Source organism: Pecten maximus, chromosome 7 (assembly GCF_902652985.1).
Source record: "Pecten maximus chromosome 7, xPecMax1.1, whole genome shotgun sequence".
Taxonomy (NCBI): Eukaryota; Metazoa; Mollusca; class Bivalvia; order Pectinida; family Pectinidae; genus Pecten; species Pecten maximus.
In genome coordinates, this window is record NC_047021.1 from 12,317,419 (window position 1) to 12,336,258 (window position 18,840).

The window sequence follows — 18,840 nt, forward strand, 5'->3', positions numbered from 1 at the left end:
GGTTTTTCCAGGAAATGGGAAAGGGCCGAAAGGGGCACCAAATGCCTCCATAATTAAAAATTAAATCTCGCAGCACATGTGTTATTTAGCGACGGAATGAACGGAAAACACATTTCGAAATTCGGATCGACTTGTGGTGTCACTGGTGTGAACCCCACAAGTAGACAGAAAAACACCATACCCTACAATTCGACCTTGGCTTCATGGCTATATATTTACATTTTCACTTCGCTCCGCCTCAATGAACATAGTAAACTCAGATCACTTCATTTCCCGTTGAAGATTTTGGGTCGCGTGCTTCTGTTCTGAGTGACGAATCACTTTTCTTGCCGGCGTGTGAATACATTCACTGAGGTTACAATGGCGATCGAGTTCTGTACCGCCTCAGACTTGAATGCACTTTCATTTTGTGAATTGTGTAACAATGTTATAAACGTATATAAACACAAGTGGAATAGCCGCTTTATGTGCTAAATAAAATGCCCGTATAATGCAGACAGTTTAGAAAACAGGATCTGACAGAATACTGACACTCCCGATAGCACCGAGCTCATGACCTACGTAGCGCAGTAGGTCTAACGTTAGCTGTATCTCGAATACCATGCTTGATACCATTTTAGCGGTCACAGAAAATAAACCTTAATTTTAACACTATTTAACAACACAAAACAGACTGGTAGCAGCAGTATGCTATATCGAGCACAGGGACACATTATTGTCGTAATTTGACTCAATCTAAACATAAGGAGGACACAAGTTTCCGGCCGTCGAATACCGCCAATTTTCAAATCAATGTTTCTTTACTTACTATTATCAGCATTTACATCCCAAAACGCCAGTGCGACAATGAAATCCAATATTTCAAGAACACCATGTACATCATCAGCTAACCTGTGACTAAAATCCACATTGTTACACTTTTTCTCGAGCTCTAAATATCCCGGCTATTAGACTGCATCACATACGGTCACAGGGGTTCGGCGTTAAACTTTGAGTAACATATGGCATCTATGAATAATCGAAAGACTAAAAATCCAACATTCATTCCAATTATAAAACCTTACAAAATCGATTTTTTTTCAAGGCTTTAGAGAGTATATAAACACTGTTTTTTAATGTTGTGATATTTTACTGAACTGTCGTCACGTTAACCTTGTGCTAATTTTTTTAACCGAGTCCCTTAGCGTGTTCCATTTAGCGGAACGTTCCGGTTGTGCCAACTTGGAACGTTCCGCTAAATGGAACACGCTGCCCGTGTCTCGAGTGACCAAATCACAAACATACTATACTGTCAACACTGAACTTTAAATTACTATTAATATGGGTATTGCTAAGTTTTTATTATACAATATCATAAATATTTGTTATATATGAATATTTTACCTTGAAAATATCGAATTTATGTGTATCAACATCGTAATAATCAAAACGTGTATGGGACTATATTTTGTGTTGCCTTGGCGACGAGAATAGCTGACTGTCTGCTGTTCCACTACTGTGCACACATGTACGATAAGTATAACAATGTTACAAAGTGACGTACTAACGTCACACCGTTGCGACCGAATTTTGCAATCTGGTGGCGAAGTTTTTAATTTGGTTAACGTAAATATAAGGATTGAATGTCAATTTTGTTGCTTGACTGATGAATGGAAGTGAACCTCGTGCAAATGGTACATGAACTGCTTCGCAGTTCACTTCATTTGCACGAGGTTCACTTCCATTCATCAGTCCATGCAAGCAACAAAATTGACAATCAATCCTTAAATTAAGCTGAAAAATACTAATCTTTCATCCTTGGTTATTTTTTTCTCAAATTATGTATGTTTAACCGGACTCAAAAGGCCATATTAGTTTTATAATAAACTAACTGTTTTGATTTTTAATAATCACTCAATGAGTGCAAGTAACACTCGTATATATAATGATATCAACTGATTCGTGAAGCAATTGTAAATAATCCATAACATCTTTAAATACTACACAATAAAAAGTAAATTAATGCCTTAAAAAGTATTACAATGCACTTGATACAATACTGTTTATGGTATTTTAATATTCGTGCAATCATAGTATTGCTCATCATGTTTCAAAAGCGTGTAAAATATTTTACACTTTTGGACAATAGGGAAATAATTCTTAATCAATCTAGTTGTAGATGCACGACCGGTCAATGTGACTTTTTATCGGGAATCACGTGACACTATTTTAGCTAATCAGAAAGCGTGAAAAATATGATTTTATAATAATACAAGACACTGGCAATTCATTCTTTAGGCATTTGTCGTTTGAGGCAGTGTGTCAAAATTCCAAATAAAGTCACTCTAACCTACATTTTGAAATTTGACCTAAAGTGTATATGAAAAATTGGACTCTTTATCCAACACTACTTGATACAGTCAATTCATGCTTGGGTTACGTTTGACATACATCAAAGACCCATTTGTCCGAACTCTATCGCATACTCAAACTGACATTTATATGTACCTTGGATCAATATCAAAGAACTTTTTTGTCTACTAGGGACTGTATCTCATGGAACATCCGGTATGGAAGTGTGGGAAACCGAGAACTTACCATATCCTGATAAATAAATGAGTTTTATGTTACAGATTGACATGTCGAAATCAATGACTGAGTCAGCGGCGATATCTGTAGAGAATACCACCAAAAAGATGACCGTTTTCTGGCTCTCCTTTATACCAAATCTAAATTCCATACATCCGGATACTGCCGCGACCATTCTGAATTTATCGGAACCGAAACCAAAGGGGAGAGGAGAACCGTACAGCATTTTTACGCCATTTCTCGGTGAGGAAACATAATCGTACCAAAATATGTATTTATCCAGTTTCTATCAAAAAGTTTAATGTTGGTATCCTGGCAATACATTGTTTATCATCACTTTGATGATATCTCACTACTTCTGTATCTATCACGATATATGGTCCCACAAAATACAAACGAGATCTATAATGGAGTTGTAGATGGTATTTTCATTAGTTTGCTTGCTTTCTTTCCATCAAATTTTTCGCGTCCATATATTGTATCAGCTGGAACTATATTGTAAAACTGGATCCTCTGCACCTGAATTCACTCTACTGAAAAGGTATAGCTTTATACAATGCAGATATTGGTTTTGTACCAAAAATTATTATCTCATATATGATATGACCCCATTCTAAAAAGAAGATATTGAGGTGAGTTATTCAGCACAAGACAGATAATTCAACCTCTACGATACCACTCGGTGATGTATCTTTGTCTTATTCAGGTAGGCTTTTCCAATTGTTCTCTACGGACATATTTTTTATTCTATCGTTAACCTTAACTCTTTCACCACATAATACGTAACTCTTATTTCTTATTGAATGGAACATAATTCTATCTTTGATAACATTTCTAATCTGTCAGAGGTAGTTATATGTTTTAACAAGATATGTTGTATTATTTCTCAGATGAATTGTCTCGAAAGTTATAATAAATTACAGTTTGATACAAAATCGCGTTAAAGCCTCATTTCGTTTCTTTTTGGTAGAATATTTCTGCTTTTTGACAGGCCCACGTTTTCGGCGTTCCGCCATTTTGTGCTGACTGGTAAACCGCCCGTTGCATTGTGGGACCCAGTTGTTATTTTTGAGAATTTCCGTATACTTTCATCAATGCACATTTTCCTCCGGTTTTTGATTCGCGATAATTTGTTAGGTACATATATGAAGTCTAAAAACTGTAAAGATGTCTGAATGTAAACATTTAAATATATTTCTTTGGGAGAATGGGGCTTGAATGTCTGTTCCCGTGTTCTATTTTATTTCTGTTCTAAATATATTAATCATTTTTATCTTTTCAAAAGGTGATGGCTTAGTTGTCAGCAATGGGTCCAAATGGGAACGAAACCGGAAGTTACTTACACACGCATTCCATTTTGACGTGTTACGACCTTATGTCAGCATCTACAACGAGGCTACCGACATATTACTGGTAGGCATCGTATTTTGAAACAGAACATGTATTTTCCACATATAGGAACGTATCACATTTTAAATTTTGATTGTAATTTGATACCACATAAGGTATCTAAACTAAATCTGAATAAAACAATTATTCTGTAATGATAAAAATGCAAGCAGAAATAATTTGTTACAAATACAGATTTAATAACACTAAGTAGATATGTAAATTACTATAATTTCCTATTGTGGCGCTATTTCTTACATTTTTGGAGATAAACCTATTGAGCACGAATTTACAGTGATATAGCTGTATATATCTGGTATCTTCTTTTTTTAGGACAAGTTTGCAAAACAAATGTCACAGGGTCCTGAAAGCGTCGACGTTATGGATTCATTAAACTTAATCACTTTGGATGTTATCATGCGATGCTCGCTTTCCTATGATGGAAATATCCAGGAACAGTAAGTCTTTATCCCCAATATTTACACAACGAAAGACAACATTCAACCAATCCCTACTTCGAACACAAACTTTGGCAAAATATAAGCAAAGGTCCGATTTACACAGACAAAAAGGTTAATAGGAGAAAAGGTGTTAACACAGAAAAAGGTCTATGGAAGAATTGGCCTAGGCGTTTACACAGAGATGGGTCTATAGGAGAAAAAGTCCAGGTTGTTACACATAAAAAAATGTCTATTGGAGAAAAAGTCCAGGGTTTTACACAGAAAAAGGTCTATAGGAGAATAGATCCAGGCGTTTATATAGGAAAAGGTCTACAATAGAATAGGTCCATGTGTTGACACAGAAAAAGGTCTGTAATAACTTTGGTCCAGGTGTTTTTGGAAGGTAAACAACTGAGCGTGGTGAAACATCATATTCATCAGCAGTTTTGTCTGCTGTCTCAGCCTGTGATATCCACATCAAAAGGACATTTATAACTTTACATGCCTTGACTCGTTCCTTGTACTCTTATGAACAATTTTAGACAATACTTCATTATATATCATTTCGTTTGTATCTGTGTGTATAGCGCGTTAATAATTTAAATACATGAAATTAAAACAGCGATCGTAGGTTTAAGAAAACATCTAACCGAAGAATTACAGAAGCTAGATTTTAGGAAACTCTGATCTTATAAGTCTAATATTTCTTGAAAACAACTTTTTTTTTGTAAATACTGTATACAATATATATATTTGAAATAAGTCTACCTTACCAATTTTAATAGAAAACTTATTGCAAAATTGAATTATAATTAATGTAAATTTGCTTTGATTTCCTTTCATTTAGAAGTATTCCGTTTCCTTATGAGATAAGAAGTCAGGCGTTGTTTTGTTGTCACCACAGTAACGTAATTAACTTAATTGAGACTACATCAGGATATAACCTAGATTTGTATGACGAGTGTCATCGATAAAGATTACACCCGTGTATGACCTAGATTTATATGACGAGTGTCGTCGATGAAGATTACACCCTTATATGACCTAGATTTGTATGACGAGTGTCGTCGATGAGGATTACACCCATATATATAACCTAGATTTGTAAGACGAATGTCGTTGATGAAGACTACACCCGTATATAACCTAGATCTGTATGACGAATGTTTGCGACGACAATAACATCCAGACATGACGTAGATTTGTATGACGTGTGTCGTCGATGACGTTAACACCCGGAGATGACCTAGATTTATGACGAGTGTCGTCGATGAAGAAAAAGACGCATACTCTACTGGAACACCTGGTCTTATTTTCCTTGTATGTGTACAGGAATCTCCGTGTTAATCTATATTTTTGTTTATATCTTGCCCCCGTTAAATCGATTTTAAATTTGAATTATTGTTTCATAATTTTATCAGTATTCGTTTCTCTTCCAGCGAAAACCATCCTTATGTTAAAGCCATACACGAAATCACCAGACTATCTATGGAGCGATTAAGGTAGGAGAGGTCAATTAGAAATGTTGATGAATGTTTTTCTTTGAACGAAATATTATGTTTTCTCTCTGTGCCTCTATTTCGACAATGTTTTGATTTGAAAGCGGCACCACTAACAGCTGGTGTCATCATTATGGCGTTTAAAGTCATGTTATAAGTATGTATACCGCCATTCATTCTATCACTCTACATGAAACATTCATCGTGGCGTTGTCTGATAAATTCTTCGCTTAGACGATTTTCATATCCAAGTGTAAAATTAAAACTTTGTTGTTCAAACAGAAAGCTCGAACTTGAGAAAATAGTATTGAATTTTAGCGCTCGGCAAAGCCGTGTATTTCTGTATAACGACGGGGAATTTACTGTTTACAAATCTACATATGTAAATTGTTCAAACAAGGATATATTTAAGAAATGTACACTACTGCACAAATAAGTCAAATTATGAGAAATATGCATGATAAGAAAAATAATGACTGACCACCTTGTTGGACTGTGATGTATGATCGCATCTGAAGTTATCGACATGCCTCTTGTTTGTCACATCACGAGAAAAGATTGAAATGAATAAGAGGTGAACTACTTGAACTAGCCCTTCATTAGTAAATCACTTTGAAAGTATTGAATGTTTGTCTGATTGATGTCCTTTATTATATCACAGTAAGCCCTGGCATTTTCTGTCGTGGAGTCTCTTCATGATGTCTGAGAACGGGAAGGATTACAAGAGAAACGTTGATTTCATCCATAAATTTGCAAAGGAAATCATTGTGAAAAGGAGACAGGAAATAGTATGTATATGTGACATGTTGTTTCACTTCTTCTTTCGTAGAATGCCCTGTTCAGATACTAGTATAATGGTGATGGGTCATAAGAACTACGGTTACTGTTAAGGATAAAACTTGCATCAATTTTGGTATGTATCTATCTTATTTTAGTCATGCTCTTTAATATTTATTTAGAAGTTTCAATTGTCATTTTTTATATTTTGGTATTGGCTGTGAATACCAATAAAACCAAAAGTTTTATAAGTTCTTATTTTTAAAAGACTTAGTTTAAGGGTAGTCTATTTGGTAGTTTAAGCGAAAAGACTGACGACATCCTCAATGTAATTTAATATTTACTTCCTACTTCTAAAACACATACCTATAGAAACTGGAGCGTTTTAAAAATTTTAAGTGCTTTCCTCTCACGCCTGAACTTATGCTAAGCACCAAACCAAATTGAAATCCCAATATATTTAGGCTATTGTGATTATTTTTGTTAGCGACTTCGAGAGATAAATCAATGGGTACCATGTCGGGATAAATAACAGAAATTTGATTACCACTAGACTTGATTCAAATATGAAGCTCCCATCTGCAACATTACGCTGAGGTACATTTAAGTTCCATTGACATTAAACTGCATCATAAGATTACGTATATCATATAACAGGTGTTTTATTAATGACCGCGTCCGTTAAAGGTACAGTGAAATACGACCCGGTGTTTTATTAATGACAACGTCCGTTAAAGGTACAGTGAAATACGACCAGGTGTTTTATTAATGACAACGTCCGTTGAAGGTACAGTGAGATACGACCAGGTGTTTTATTAATGACAACGTCCGTTAAAGGTAAAGTGAGATACGACCAGGTGTTTTAATAATGACAACGTCCGTTAAAGGTACAGTGAAATACGACCAGGTGTTATATTAATGACCGCGTCCGTTAAAGGTACAGTGAAATACGAACAGGTGTTATATTAATGACCGCGTCCGTTAAAGGTACAGTGGAATACGAACAGGTGTTTTATCAATGACCGCGTCCGTTAAAGGTACAGTGAAATACGACCAGGTGTTTTAATAATGACCGTCCGTTAAGGGTACAGTGAAATACGACCATGTGTTTTATTAATGACAACGTCCGTTAAAGGTACAGTGAAATACGACCAGGTGTTTTATTAATGACAACGTCCGTTGAAGGTACAGTGAAATACGAACAGGTGTTATATTAATGACCGCGTCCGTTAAAGGTACAGTGAAATACGACCAGGTGTTTTATTAATGACCGTCCGTTAAAGGTACAGTGAGATACGACCAGGTGTTTTATTAATGACAACGTCCGTTAAAGGTACAGTGAAATACGAACAGGTGTTTTATTAATGACCGCGTCCATTAAAGGTACATTGACATACGACCAGGTGTTTTATTAATGACAATGTCCGTTAAAGGTAAAGCGAGAACATTGTTTGTGACAACAAAATCGTCAGCAGACCGATAAATTTAATGACTTTACCAACAAGGTTTTAAATATCATTAATTAGTATTAACAATCGTTTTGTCGTTATCATAATGGCGTTTATGTTTTTAGTTTAATATTATTCATTTCCATGAATATTGTTTTATGCACGACTTTTTATGTATTTCGACTGTTTTTCCTGTTGACATACACACTATTCAGATCTGTTTCGATACCAACAGGCGGAGGATCCGACGTTAATCAAACAAAAGCGGAAGTTAGATTTCCTGGATGTTTTGCTAACAGCAAAAGATGAGTCTGGATCAGGATTGAGTGATGTAGAAATCCTAGACGAAGTTAGTACCTTCATGTTTGCTGGTAAGTCGAACGGGCTGACACGTAGAGCATACATGTGCAATTATCGGAGGATAATTACAGTGAAATAAAATTTATAGATAATCCTTATATTTATCGCTTTCCTCTTTACCGCTATGATGTTTCGTATGTCTCCAAAATAAGGAAAATATCTTGTTGTTGACTTTAAAATTATATTGTAGGTATTTCCACCTGTAGGACACCATAGCAACAAAAATGAACAACTTACTTGAATAGTTAGCAAATTATCAAAATTTCTTCCTTATAATGAGTAATGCAAATATTCATTATTTTAAAACGTACCAAACAGAAATATCATGTTTTTTTTCTAGGGGTTGTTTCAAAAATGTATTTGGAGGCGAACTGTATCGCACAGAGGGATAGTATAAACGTGCTATTGAAATCCTGAAATCCATTGAAATCGTGACGCGGTTATTTACCATAGGGATTCATCCAAGGAGCAATCGCTGAAATTTGTCGTGACATTTCAAACGTGATGACATACATGTATTTTTCATCAACTCGGCCAGGATTACATTTACAGTCTCCCTTTTCTCTTCGTTCTTCTTCAGGTCATGATACCACCAAGGCTTCCTTGGGATGGGCTATATACCATCTTGGAAAATATCCAGAGGAACAAGAAAAACTTTACCAAGAAGTGTGTAAAGTCACGGGAGACAGGAAAAACATTGAATGGTAAAATGTTATTCATTCCAAACATCAAAAGAGCCAATTAATTTTAATGGTTAAGACCATTGCAAAAATACACCAAACTGTTGGTCTTTCTATCATATTTGTCTAGATGATACAGCGTGGTTGTGAGCATGCAGAAATTAGTTAAATGTGTCGTTATGCATATAATTAGTTTTAAACGAAGGGACCGCGTTAAAATCATCATTGTTGTATCAAACCAAGAGATATATATAGTATTGGTTTGATGTTAAACGGTGTCAAATATTCACGTTAAGATACAGACTTTTTAGCCCAAAAATGATAAATCAAGGGCAAGATACAAATAAATATAGATTTCCTGGAATACCCATGCAAAAGTACAAAATATCTATAAACCCAGATGCACCGGATGGGTTAGCGTCTTCTGCTTTATCGATGATACCCTTAAGAACTGGTGATCATTGAACAATGTCCACGTCTGATGTTATATGATAAAGGGCATTAACAACACAAGTAAAATTTAGTGTTAGCGGCATACAGACTACATCGTCGGTCGCTTTGAATTTATTGAAAATACATGCGAGCATTTGCCTTCAAATAAATTAGGTTTCCTTTCGTGGAATTCGAATACTTTTGTAGGGTTTCTTCCGACACATTTGAGCATTGTTATTCTCTTTACAGGGAAGATCTTAGTAAGCTACAAAGGATGACGATGTTTTTGAAGGAGACATTAAGAATGTATCCACCGGCAGGATCGACGAACCGAACCCTAACACGGCCACTAGAAATTGAGGGAGTCACCATTCCTGCCGGAAATGTAGTTGGTGTCAATATTCTAGCTATTCACTATCGACCTGATATCTTTCCTAACCCAACCGTAAGTGTTTCAGAGACTACAAAACCAGAATTTAACAATGTCCCGTGCGCATTCCCTATACTAGTATAACCTACAAATGACAGGTATTGCATGCGTGTATCCATCGATTTACGTTTATCTATTAATTTATTTATCTTATTTACTTAATTTTTTTTCTATTATGAATTACCCTTTCCCGTACAATTAACGTGTTTTAGATGTATACATGTTCCGGTGACCATATATCTTGTATTATTCTAGGATACGGTGCATTATTACCTAAACTACGCAATTTCCAAGTTATGACTTGCGCTTTTCGCTTTTCCTGAAATGTAACTTTCTTTAGGGGAGGTATCGCGCCAAAACGAGCTACCAGGTGTCATTACTATGACTAGAGTTTGAAGGCGAACAGTTGTCTCATTGTTATGATGCCGGCATATTTCTGCTGCATGCCGGTCTTTAATCCAGCAATGAGAAATTTTCATAAATTCGTCAAAATTCATAGATGGACGGTGTCAAGGGAGCCTGAAGTTGGTTCCGAGTTCCGAGTTCCGTTTAAGTAAAACGGAACTCGGAACCAGTTCCGAGTTCCGTTTAAGATAAACGGAACTCAGAACCAGTTCCGAGTCCCGTTTAAGAAAAACTGAAATACTATGTATTAGCTTTTTTGGTTTTGGTCCCAGTTCCGAGTTCCGTTTAAGAAAAACTGAAATACTATGTATTAGCTAGTTCCGAGTTCCGTTTAAGAAAAACTGAAATACTATTTATTAGCTTGATTGGTTTTGGTCTAGTTCCGAGTTCCGTTTAACATAAACGGAACTCGGAACCAGTTCCGAGTTCCGTTTAAGAAAAACTGAAATACTATGTATTAGCTTGATTGGTTTTGGTCCCAGTTCCGAGTTCCGTTTAAGAAAAACTGAAATACTATGTATTAGCTAGTTCCGAGTTCCGTTTAAGAAAATATTCTATGTACTTTATCTCAATATGAGACCCGAATCTGAAGAAGAAAAACTACATGTGTCAAATGGGTGCAAAGTCATTTATCATTCACGTATGAATTTTAAGGGACTTGGTCCTAGTTTTCAGTTCCGTTGAAGAAAAACGAAACTAGGAACCAGTTCCGAGTTCCGTTTAAGTAAAACGGAACTAGGAACCAGTTCCGAGTTCCGTTTAAGCTAAACGGAACTAGGAACCAGTTCCGAGTTCCGTTTAAGAAAATATTCTATGTACTTTATCTCAATATGAGACCAGAATCAGAAGAAGAAAAACTACATGTATCAAATGGATGCAAAGTCATTTATCATTCACGTATGAATTTTAAGGGACTTGGTCCTAGTTTTCAGCTCCGTTTTACTTAAACGAAACTAGGAACCAGTTCCGAGTTCCGTTTAAGTAAAACGGAACTGGGAACCAGTTCCGAGTTCCGTTTAAGGATAACAACACGACTGGTGTTGTAAAATTACGAGAAATTGTTGTGTTGTAACCTCCAAGAGAGAATGTTACAACGCAGTTTTCGTTCATGGTACATTTCTTTTTTTTACCCTTTCGTAAATTACAAGTAGTTTGTTAAAGTAGCTTCTAGATATCGCGAAATGTGGGTCCATGGAGGGAGATATGAGTTTTTATTTGCAGTTAATGTATCTATATGTGTGAAGTTAAAGTACACAAACAAAGCAATAACTGCAAAGTATATTTCATACACCATTTTGTTTTTCAATATGGCTTCTACTGTTGAGGTGAAATGTCTATATGACGACTGGGAAAAAATCTTTAATTGGTATTACTGAAGTTTTATTCAACATAATAAAAAAAAAATACAATTTCATTGAATAATATTGAACAGTTCTTTCATGGGCACCTGGAAACATAGAAATACGCGGGGTAGCAAGAAACTTCTAAGGAGCTGTTGCCAAAGGCCTTCCTTGTTATTCGCTGTCAATGATTAGACTAAATGATTAGATTAAATCTACAATTTGTGATATCATTAATTCGAATATATGGTATCATTAAATGATTTAACGATATCATGAATTCTAATTTATGATATCATTTAATGAATAAATTACATCAACAATTCGTATTGATATCACTTTATTCCTTGAATTAATGATATCAATAATGGAATTATTCATATAAATAAATCGAATAAATGATAACCATTAATTATGTCGCCCCCGTAAGTTTCGGAGAGACATATTGCTTTGTTCCCGCGAGGAGGGGATGCTTGGGATTGCATTTGAGTTTTGCTAGTCAGAGCTCACATGATCTGCTACTGAAAATATTAAATTTATTCATACGTTTGTTTCCGTGCGATAACTTGTATTCTTGTTTACAAATCGTCTCCATTTAAAACAAAAATTGTATTTATTTTGTTTTTCAAGATTTTCAGCATAGTCAAATACCAAAATATAACCCATATACGCTTATCTTAAACGGAACTCGGAACTGGGACCAAAACAAATAAAGCTAATACATAGTATTACAGTTTTTCTTAAACGGAACTCGGAACTGGTTCCGAGTTCCGTTTTACTTAAACGGAACTCGGAACTCGGAACCAACTTCAGGCTCCCCGGTGGCAAACTCCTTTTGCTTCGAAATAGGGAAAATATAATATTCTGAGAAAGTAGACCTCGACTGACCCTGAACAAAAACTTGGCCTATTGCCTTCGTCATTGTGTGGACGGAAAAGCCACCGAGAGTTTCCCTTACATTACCTGGAAATTCTCGAAAAAGTACGGAAGCCTTTCATATTTGTTAATTATTTATTAATGTTTCGTGTACCGGGTTTTCAAGATGAATATTTAGCGGTTTATTTTTCAGTTTTTTGTATGTAACATGTTTGTAACTACATTTCAGGTAAAACTGAAATCTGTTAAGCAAGTCTGAAACTAATTAGGCTAATATGTTTACTTGGTCCAGGCTGTATCATGTATTGACAGTATATTATATTGTTCTGGTCCTTCCAAGCGCCAATTCGGAAGTGTATTTTATCTCCATTTTTCGAAAAGCTCACAAAGGAGACTAACTCGGAAATTGCGAATTTGGATGATCATCCAAGCCCTTTCTACGATGGTTATATTCTAATTATCATAAGACATGTAAATGTAAACAGGGACCACGTCCACCATCAGAAATATATATGACCTGCTGCATTCAAAGGTCATTATGGACCTACTGCATAACCAGACTTAAATAGAATATAGTTGTTCTGAAAAGATGGTGAGCAATATTGTTATCCTCTGGCTTGAACAAGGAAGACAAGCGCTGGCTCTTTATCCGTACCAGCCAAACAAGTTTAGTTACAGCAGCCTTTTAACTGCAGAACACGGTTAAGTATTGCCAATGCTGTTCAACAGAAGTATTGGATTAAACAGTTTGTTATTACCTTACTGAGTTGCCGAAAAAGGGATAACTGTCAGAAGTTAATCAGGAGTATCAATTATTTCACGATAAGAACCCCGATTAATTAAAAGTGTTGTGGCGGTTGCTGCATGAGTCGTTTGTGTCGAACCGATCGCACTCGACCACAGTTCTTTTGTAAGCGATGATTGAAGCAGTAACAATTTCGATGAAAAGAAAACACCGTTTATACAATGTATTTTCAATTATTTTAATATTTTGTTTTTAAGGAATTCCGCCCAGAAAGGTTTCTTCCAGAAAATACAGAAAAGAGACATCCTTATGCCTTCCTGGCATTCTCAGCAGGATCAAGGTAAGTTTGATCTAGGGAACCTGTGCTAATATTTTCGTTCAGTTTGAGGTGTTCATCTACATGTATCGCATTTATCATGACGTTTATCAAATACCAGTGCTGGGTATGTGTTCCACAGAGCCAGTGATATAGTTTTTGTCCTTTTTTTATTAATTGGTTTTCCAATCTATAATAAACGAAGGCTATAACAGAGAATGTAATACTCAATATCATAAGATTGTATATGATCAGATAGAGCCAAAATTAATTAAATTTTATCATACAGTTTTTTCGTCCGGCAAGGACTCGTACATGTAAGTGATGTTGAATAGGACTTAAAATATCAACACATAGAAGGTGACTACAATAGGTCGAAAGAAAAGTCAAAATCACACGTAGATATGCAGTTGGCTCATACATGTACTTTGATTAATTTTATTCAATTTTGATTGGAGATAATCCTCTTATTTTATTTAAAAGAGTTGCAAGTACAGGTGCCTTGTTATTGTAATGTCTTATGTCATTGCACACACTTTTATAATTGTCACGTAAGGCATATACGTTACAGGTTGTCATATTGCATCCGAACCTTCCGTTATTAAAACTTTAACAACCAGATTAGGCAGGAAAAGCATAAAATTAATGATGATTATAATATTTTTTTATTGTATTTAAGATAATATTATTGTATTTTAGACTAATTTCCGAGTAGTACGAATTAATATTTTGATTATGGTACTTTTTTCAGGAATTGTATCGGAAGAACCTTCTCAGTCAACGAGCAAAAAGTGGTACTGTCTAGATTATTGAAACGGTAAGTGTATAGTTTCCATATGCTCTCTTTATCATTTTGTTAGGTCACCTGTGATCAATTCAAAACGTCTTTTGTCTGTCGTTGTGCGTCGTGCGCCGTTCGTCGTCCATCCGTAAAAATTGACAATTTCGACTTCTCCAAAACTGCTGAACCAAATTCAATGAAATTTGGCAGGGGGCTTCCATTGCCAAAGGTCAACCAAATTCATTTGGTCCACCCCAAATGGGCCTGAGGGATAAGGCCAAAAAGGGTCAAATTGATTAAAATTAAAAAAAAAAAATCCTCCTCTCAACTCTTTGATACGGTAGAATCAAATACTCTTCAAAGATAGAAAGGTCTTAAGATACTTTACCAAAATTGTGAGTTTAACGACCCTGGGGTCCCATGTTTTCCCTGGGGAGAAGATTTAGTTTAGTATGTAGTTTATGTGGAGAAAACCCATGTTTTGACCAATACATATTTGGTTAGAATGATCAGTATGGGAAATATGTTGAATAGTACGTGCGAGAAGGAGTAATAATGACACTGACTGACTGGGAGGGTATAAACTTATTATAGTTTATAGAGGGAAATAACATTTTTTGCCTACCATTTGTTTGATTTCTGTGGTTAACATTATAATAATGGGATGACAGGTAGATGGTATGTACAAGCTGACCCTGGCTGTCCTCCCTGGGCTGATGGGCAGGGCAAAAATGGGTCAAATTAACTGAAATATTTCAAAACTCAGATGACCCATAAGGTCGACGGGCCTCTTGTTATGAATTTACCGGGAGTGATGGAAAGTTAGGACCGAGGCCAGAAATTAAGCGGTTACTCAAGAATAAAGGGGCCCAGCTAGAAAGTTATGGACAAACATGGATTCCCAAGGGATAGGGCGGGCCAGCCAATTCACAAAGGCTAGGCAACATGCACATGGTCAGACAGACGCATAGGCGGCAAGTAAAAATATAGAGTTTCCTTGGTGCGAGTAATAAAGGGTACATATATGGCTCAATACGCTAGTTCCCCTAAGGGTGAGTATTCAGGGTAAGACAGATTCAAAGACGGCGAAGGAAGTATTACACTATTAGCTAGTAAAGTGTAAGCTAAGTTCATAGGTAGTGAGGCGGATCTGTCATAGGGTTTCATAGGATTTAAAGGATCGTTCAGATTCATAGAGGCGAGAACAAACATAGGTGTTCAAATAGAATAACAGGTGACGAAGCTAAGGATAATGGACAAGCTTGATTAAAATGGCCAAGAGGAAATATATATATTAAACCAGCTTCACGGGAAGCAATAGGAATTATAGGGGCGCGGTCTGTTTCATAGGGAGCGAGACAAAATATAGGGACTTTTGAGGTGATCAGCAATGTTCATAGGAGTAAGGCGATCAGAAAAGGCATGTCAGACTCTAAGGTCGAAGCGAAATATAAAGGTTCAGTCAGGTTGGTAGGATAAAGCGAAGTAAAGAGGGTAAGTCAGGTTGGTAGGTAAAGCGAAATATAGAGATTCATAGGAAGCTACGGGAAATACAGTCTCTTTCACTTCCATTGAGGGTTATCGAAATGTGTAAAGTTAAAGCTATATTCACATATGTCGAGGAGAGCAAAAGAAGGTAGCCGGATTCATAGGGATTGAGACAAATATAGTCAGCCGCATTCGTCTCGCCCTTATCAGTCTTATTCACTGCCATTTTCGTACACCGGTCGTTTAGAATTTGTACAGTTAAGTTATAGCAGTTGAATGGTGATATTTATGATAACTCTTCTTTCTGCTTCATATGCTTGAACTTTTGCAAAACTCAAATGCCATCTTAAGCCACACTACCTTATATTAAGTTAACCCAACTGATGTTTATTCGGCCACATTTTGATTTTCCGATACTCCGAGGAGAAATGAATTTTATTACAGGTATATTGAAAACTGAAGGATACATCCGTAACATTTTCATTTTGTTATAAAATCAATCTTATGGTTATATATATAGTTTCGGGGATACTGCTTTCATCGGGGAGACTAACGAAATCTATTTACATGTATAATTCTTTTAGATACCATTTACATTTTAATGTAAAGAAAGCAACTGATTACAATAGAAATGTTTTGTAATGCAGGTTTAAGGTTGTACTGGATGAAGACCACAAAGTGACACCAATACCACAGTTCATACTCCAAGCCAAAGACGGCATCAAAGTCCGCTTTGAAGAGAGATAAATACCGTATGTTGTGGAAGAAAGTGGTCCCTTTGTGTGGGTTTCCTATATCACCGTGTAACCATATACATACAGAACTGCTGTTAAATATATAAACTGCCACTGACAACGTCTGTATCGATTTTGTATAATGTCAATACAGAATGTGACGCCGGAAAGATACTATGGTATATAGTAGAATGATATACGTTCGTCTCATTGAAATATTTCGTCTTTGTAATGCCAGTATGCATGTAAATATTTGTATATGTCAAAACATGTTGAAGGTGACAGAATGCAAGTAATGTATATAACAAAATAGTAATTGACAATCCAAGGCGTTACATTTTGCACATCCGTTTTATCTGTTTAGATTCTCAAGTGCATAGTTTTCTCTGTTTATGTATATGAATTTAATACCGGTCACCATCAGGCGAACTATCTAGGTCAGTCATTGTCATGTTTAATTCTCTTTATATACTTTATGCACTCATATTGTACATACGGGTATTTACAAAATATATTTACAGTATTATGTATAACATTAAATATAACGACTGTGGCTTTTTGTGTTGATGTCAGAGTGAATATTTAACTAGATATTGAGTCGTCTTTGAAAAATGACCTCTGAATTGGCGAAAAAAAGTCGATATCCAAACGGGTTGCACTTTCCTTGACAACAGTTGCTATCAGGTGGTGCTAGAACAACATACTAATTACCATGTTCATAACTATGATGTGCTATGTTAGACCTGCGTCATTTGTTTTAAGTAAGATGCTTTTCTCTGATTGTTTCTCTTGTTCTTCATATATTCATTACCATTTTAATGTGTTTGTGCATACAATATTATATAAAGCATAATCATTTAGAAATGTATGTGTGTTGTTTCGGTTTATATTAAATACAGTGTAATATACAAGTATAGTAAGTTTTGAAATTGAAAATACCTTTGAACATCCATATAAAATTTAAACATTAAGGTGAAGGGGGTTCACCAGCGATGAATAAGAACCTGCGATGACCAAGAATAATATAACACTCATAAGCGAAAGTCATTGCAGAATGCTGAAAACCGTTATAAATATTATTTACTGTAAATCAAAGAATGACAGAGTTGAAAGCATGGGAAACAGGACCAAGTGTTGTAAATCAATCTGGCAATGGTATTATTTCGAGCAGAACTTACCATGACAGACCTATCAACAATGACTCTTCATTAGAGATAGATTCATTCTGAACCTTCTAAAACTGATTCTAAGACGTTATCTTTATGTCAACATGCGCAGCAACTTTGGTAACTTGACATATCTGTTTACCGTTTGACTCATAACCTGTCGCAGGTTTACGAGTTATGAAGCATATGGTAAAGAGACAGATCAAGCGTGTCGGGTTAATTATGAGTCATAGGGTAAAAAGACATTATACATTTTACCAAGTGTTTACATAAAAATAAGATAGTAACGTGGCCCTGTGCCCATACTGGCATTTATGAAGACAATGAGCAAATGGAGTTGGTTATTGATTACACTTTGTTATATTGGCCATTGTCGTTTTTAGCTCACCTGGACCGAAGGTCCGGTGAGCTTATGCCATGGCGCGGCGTCCGTCGTCCGTCCCTCCGTCCGTCCGTCCGTCCGTCCGTCCGTCCGTCAACATTTGCTTCAAAACGCTACTAGTCAAAAAGTTCTTATTGGATTTTGACCAAATTTGGCCAGAAACATCCTTGGCAGAATGGGAACAGATTTTGCATAAATGGTGACTCTGACCCCTGAGGGGCCAAAGGGGCGGGGCCCAATAGGGGAAATAGAGGTAATTCCTCTAAATCTCTACTAGTCATAAAGTTGTGAATGGATTTGAACCCAATTTGGTCAGAAACATCCTTGGGGGAAGGGGAACAGATTTTGCATAAATGGTGATTCTGACCCCCGAGGGGCCAAAGGGGCGGGGCCCAATAGGTGAAATAGAGGTAATTCCTCTAAATGTCTACTAGTCATAAAATTATGAATGGATTTGAAGCCAATTTGGTCAGAAACATCCTTGGGGGAAGGGGAAGAAATATTGCATAAATGGTGGCTCTGACCCTAAAGGGGCCAAAGGGGCGGGGCCCAATAGGGGAAATAAAGGTAATTCCTTTAAATCA

The 18,840-nt window shown here is 36.1% G+C and overlaps 1 protein-coding gene across 1 annotated transcript; it reads left to right on the forward strand.

Moving 5' to 3' along the window:
- Window positions 1-2,612: 2,612 nt before the first annotated feature.
- Window positions 2,613-17,574, forward strand: LOC117331623 (cytochrome P450 4F6-like; the record flags this gene model as incomplete). The annotated part of the gene is given in 11 exon segments (XM_033890452.1): window positions 2,613-2,811; window positions 3,854-3,981; window positions 4,291-4,415; window positions 5,837-5,899; window positions 6,558-6,684; window positions 8,357-8,492; window positions 9,062-9,185; window positions 9,843-10,038; window positions 13,647-13,729; window positions 14,457-14,522; window positions 16,622-17,574. Coding segments are annotated over 11 exon segments (1,347 nt in total), but the record flags the coding sequence as incomplete, so codon positions are not given.
- Window positions 17,575-18,840: the final 1,266 nt, after the last annotated feature.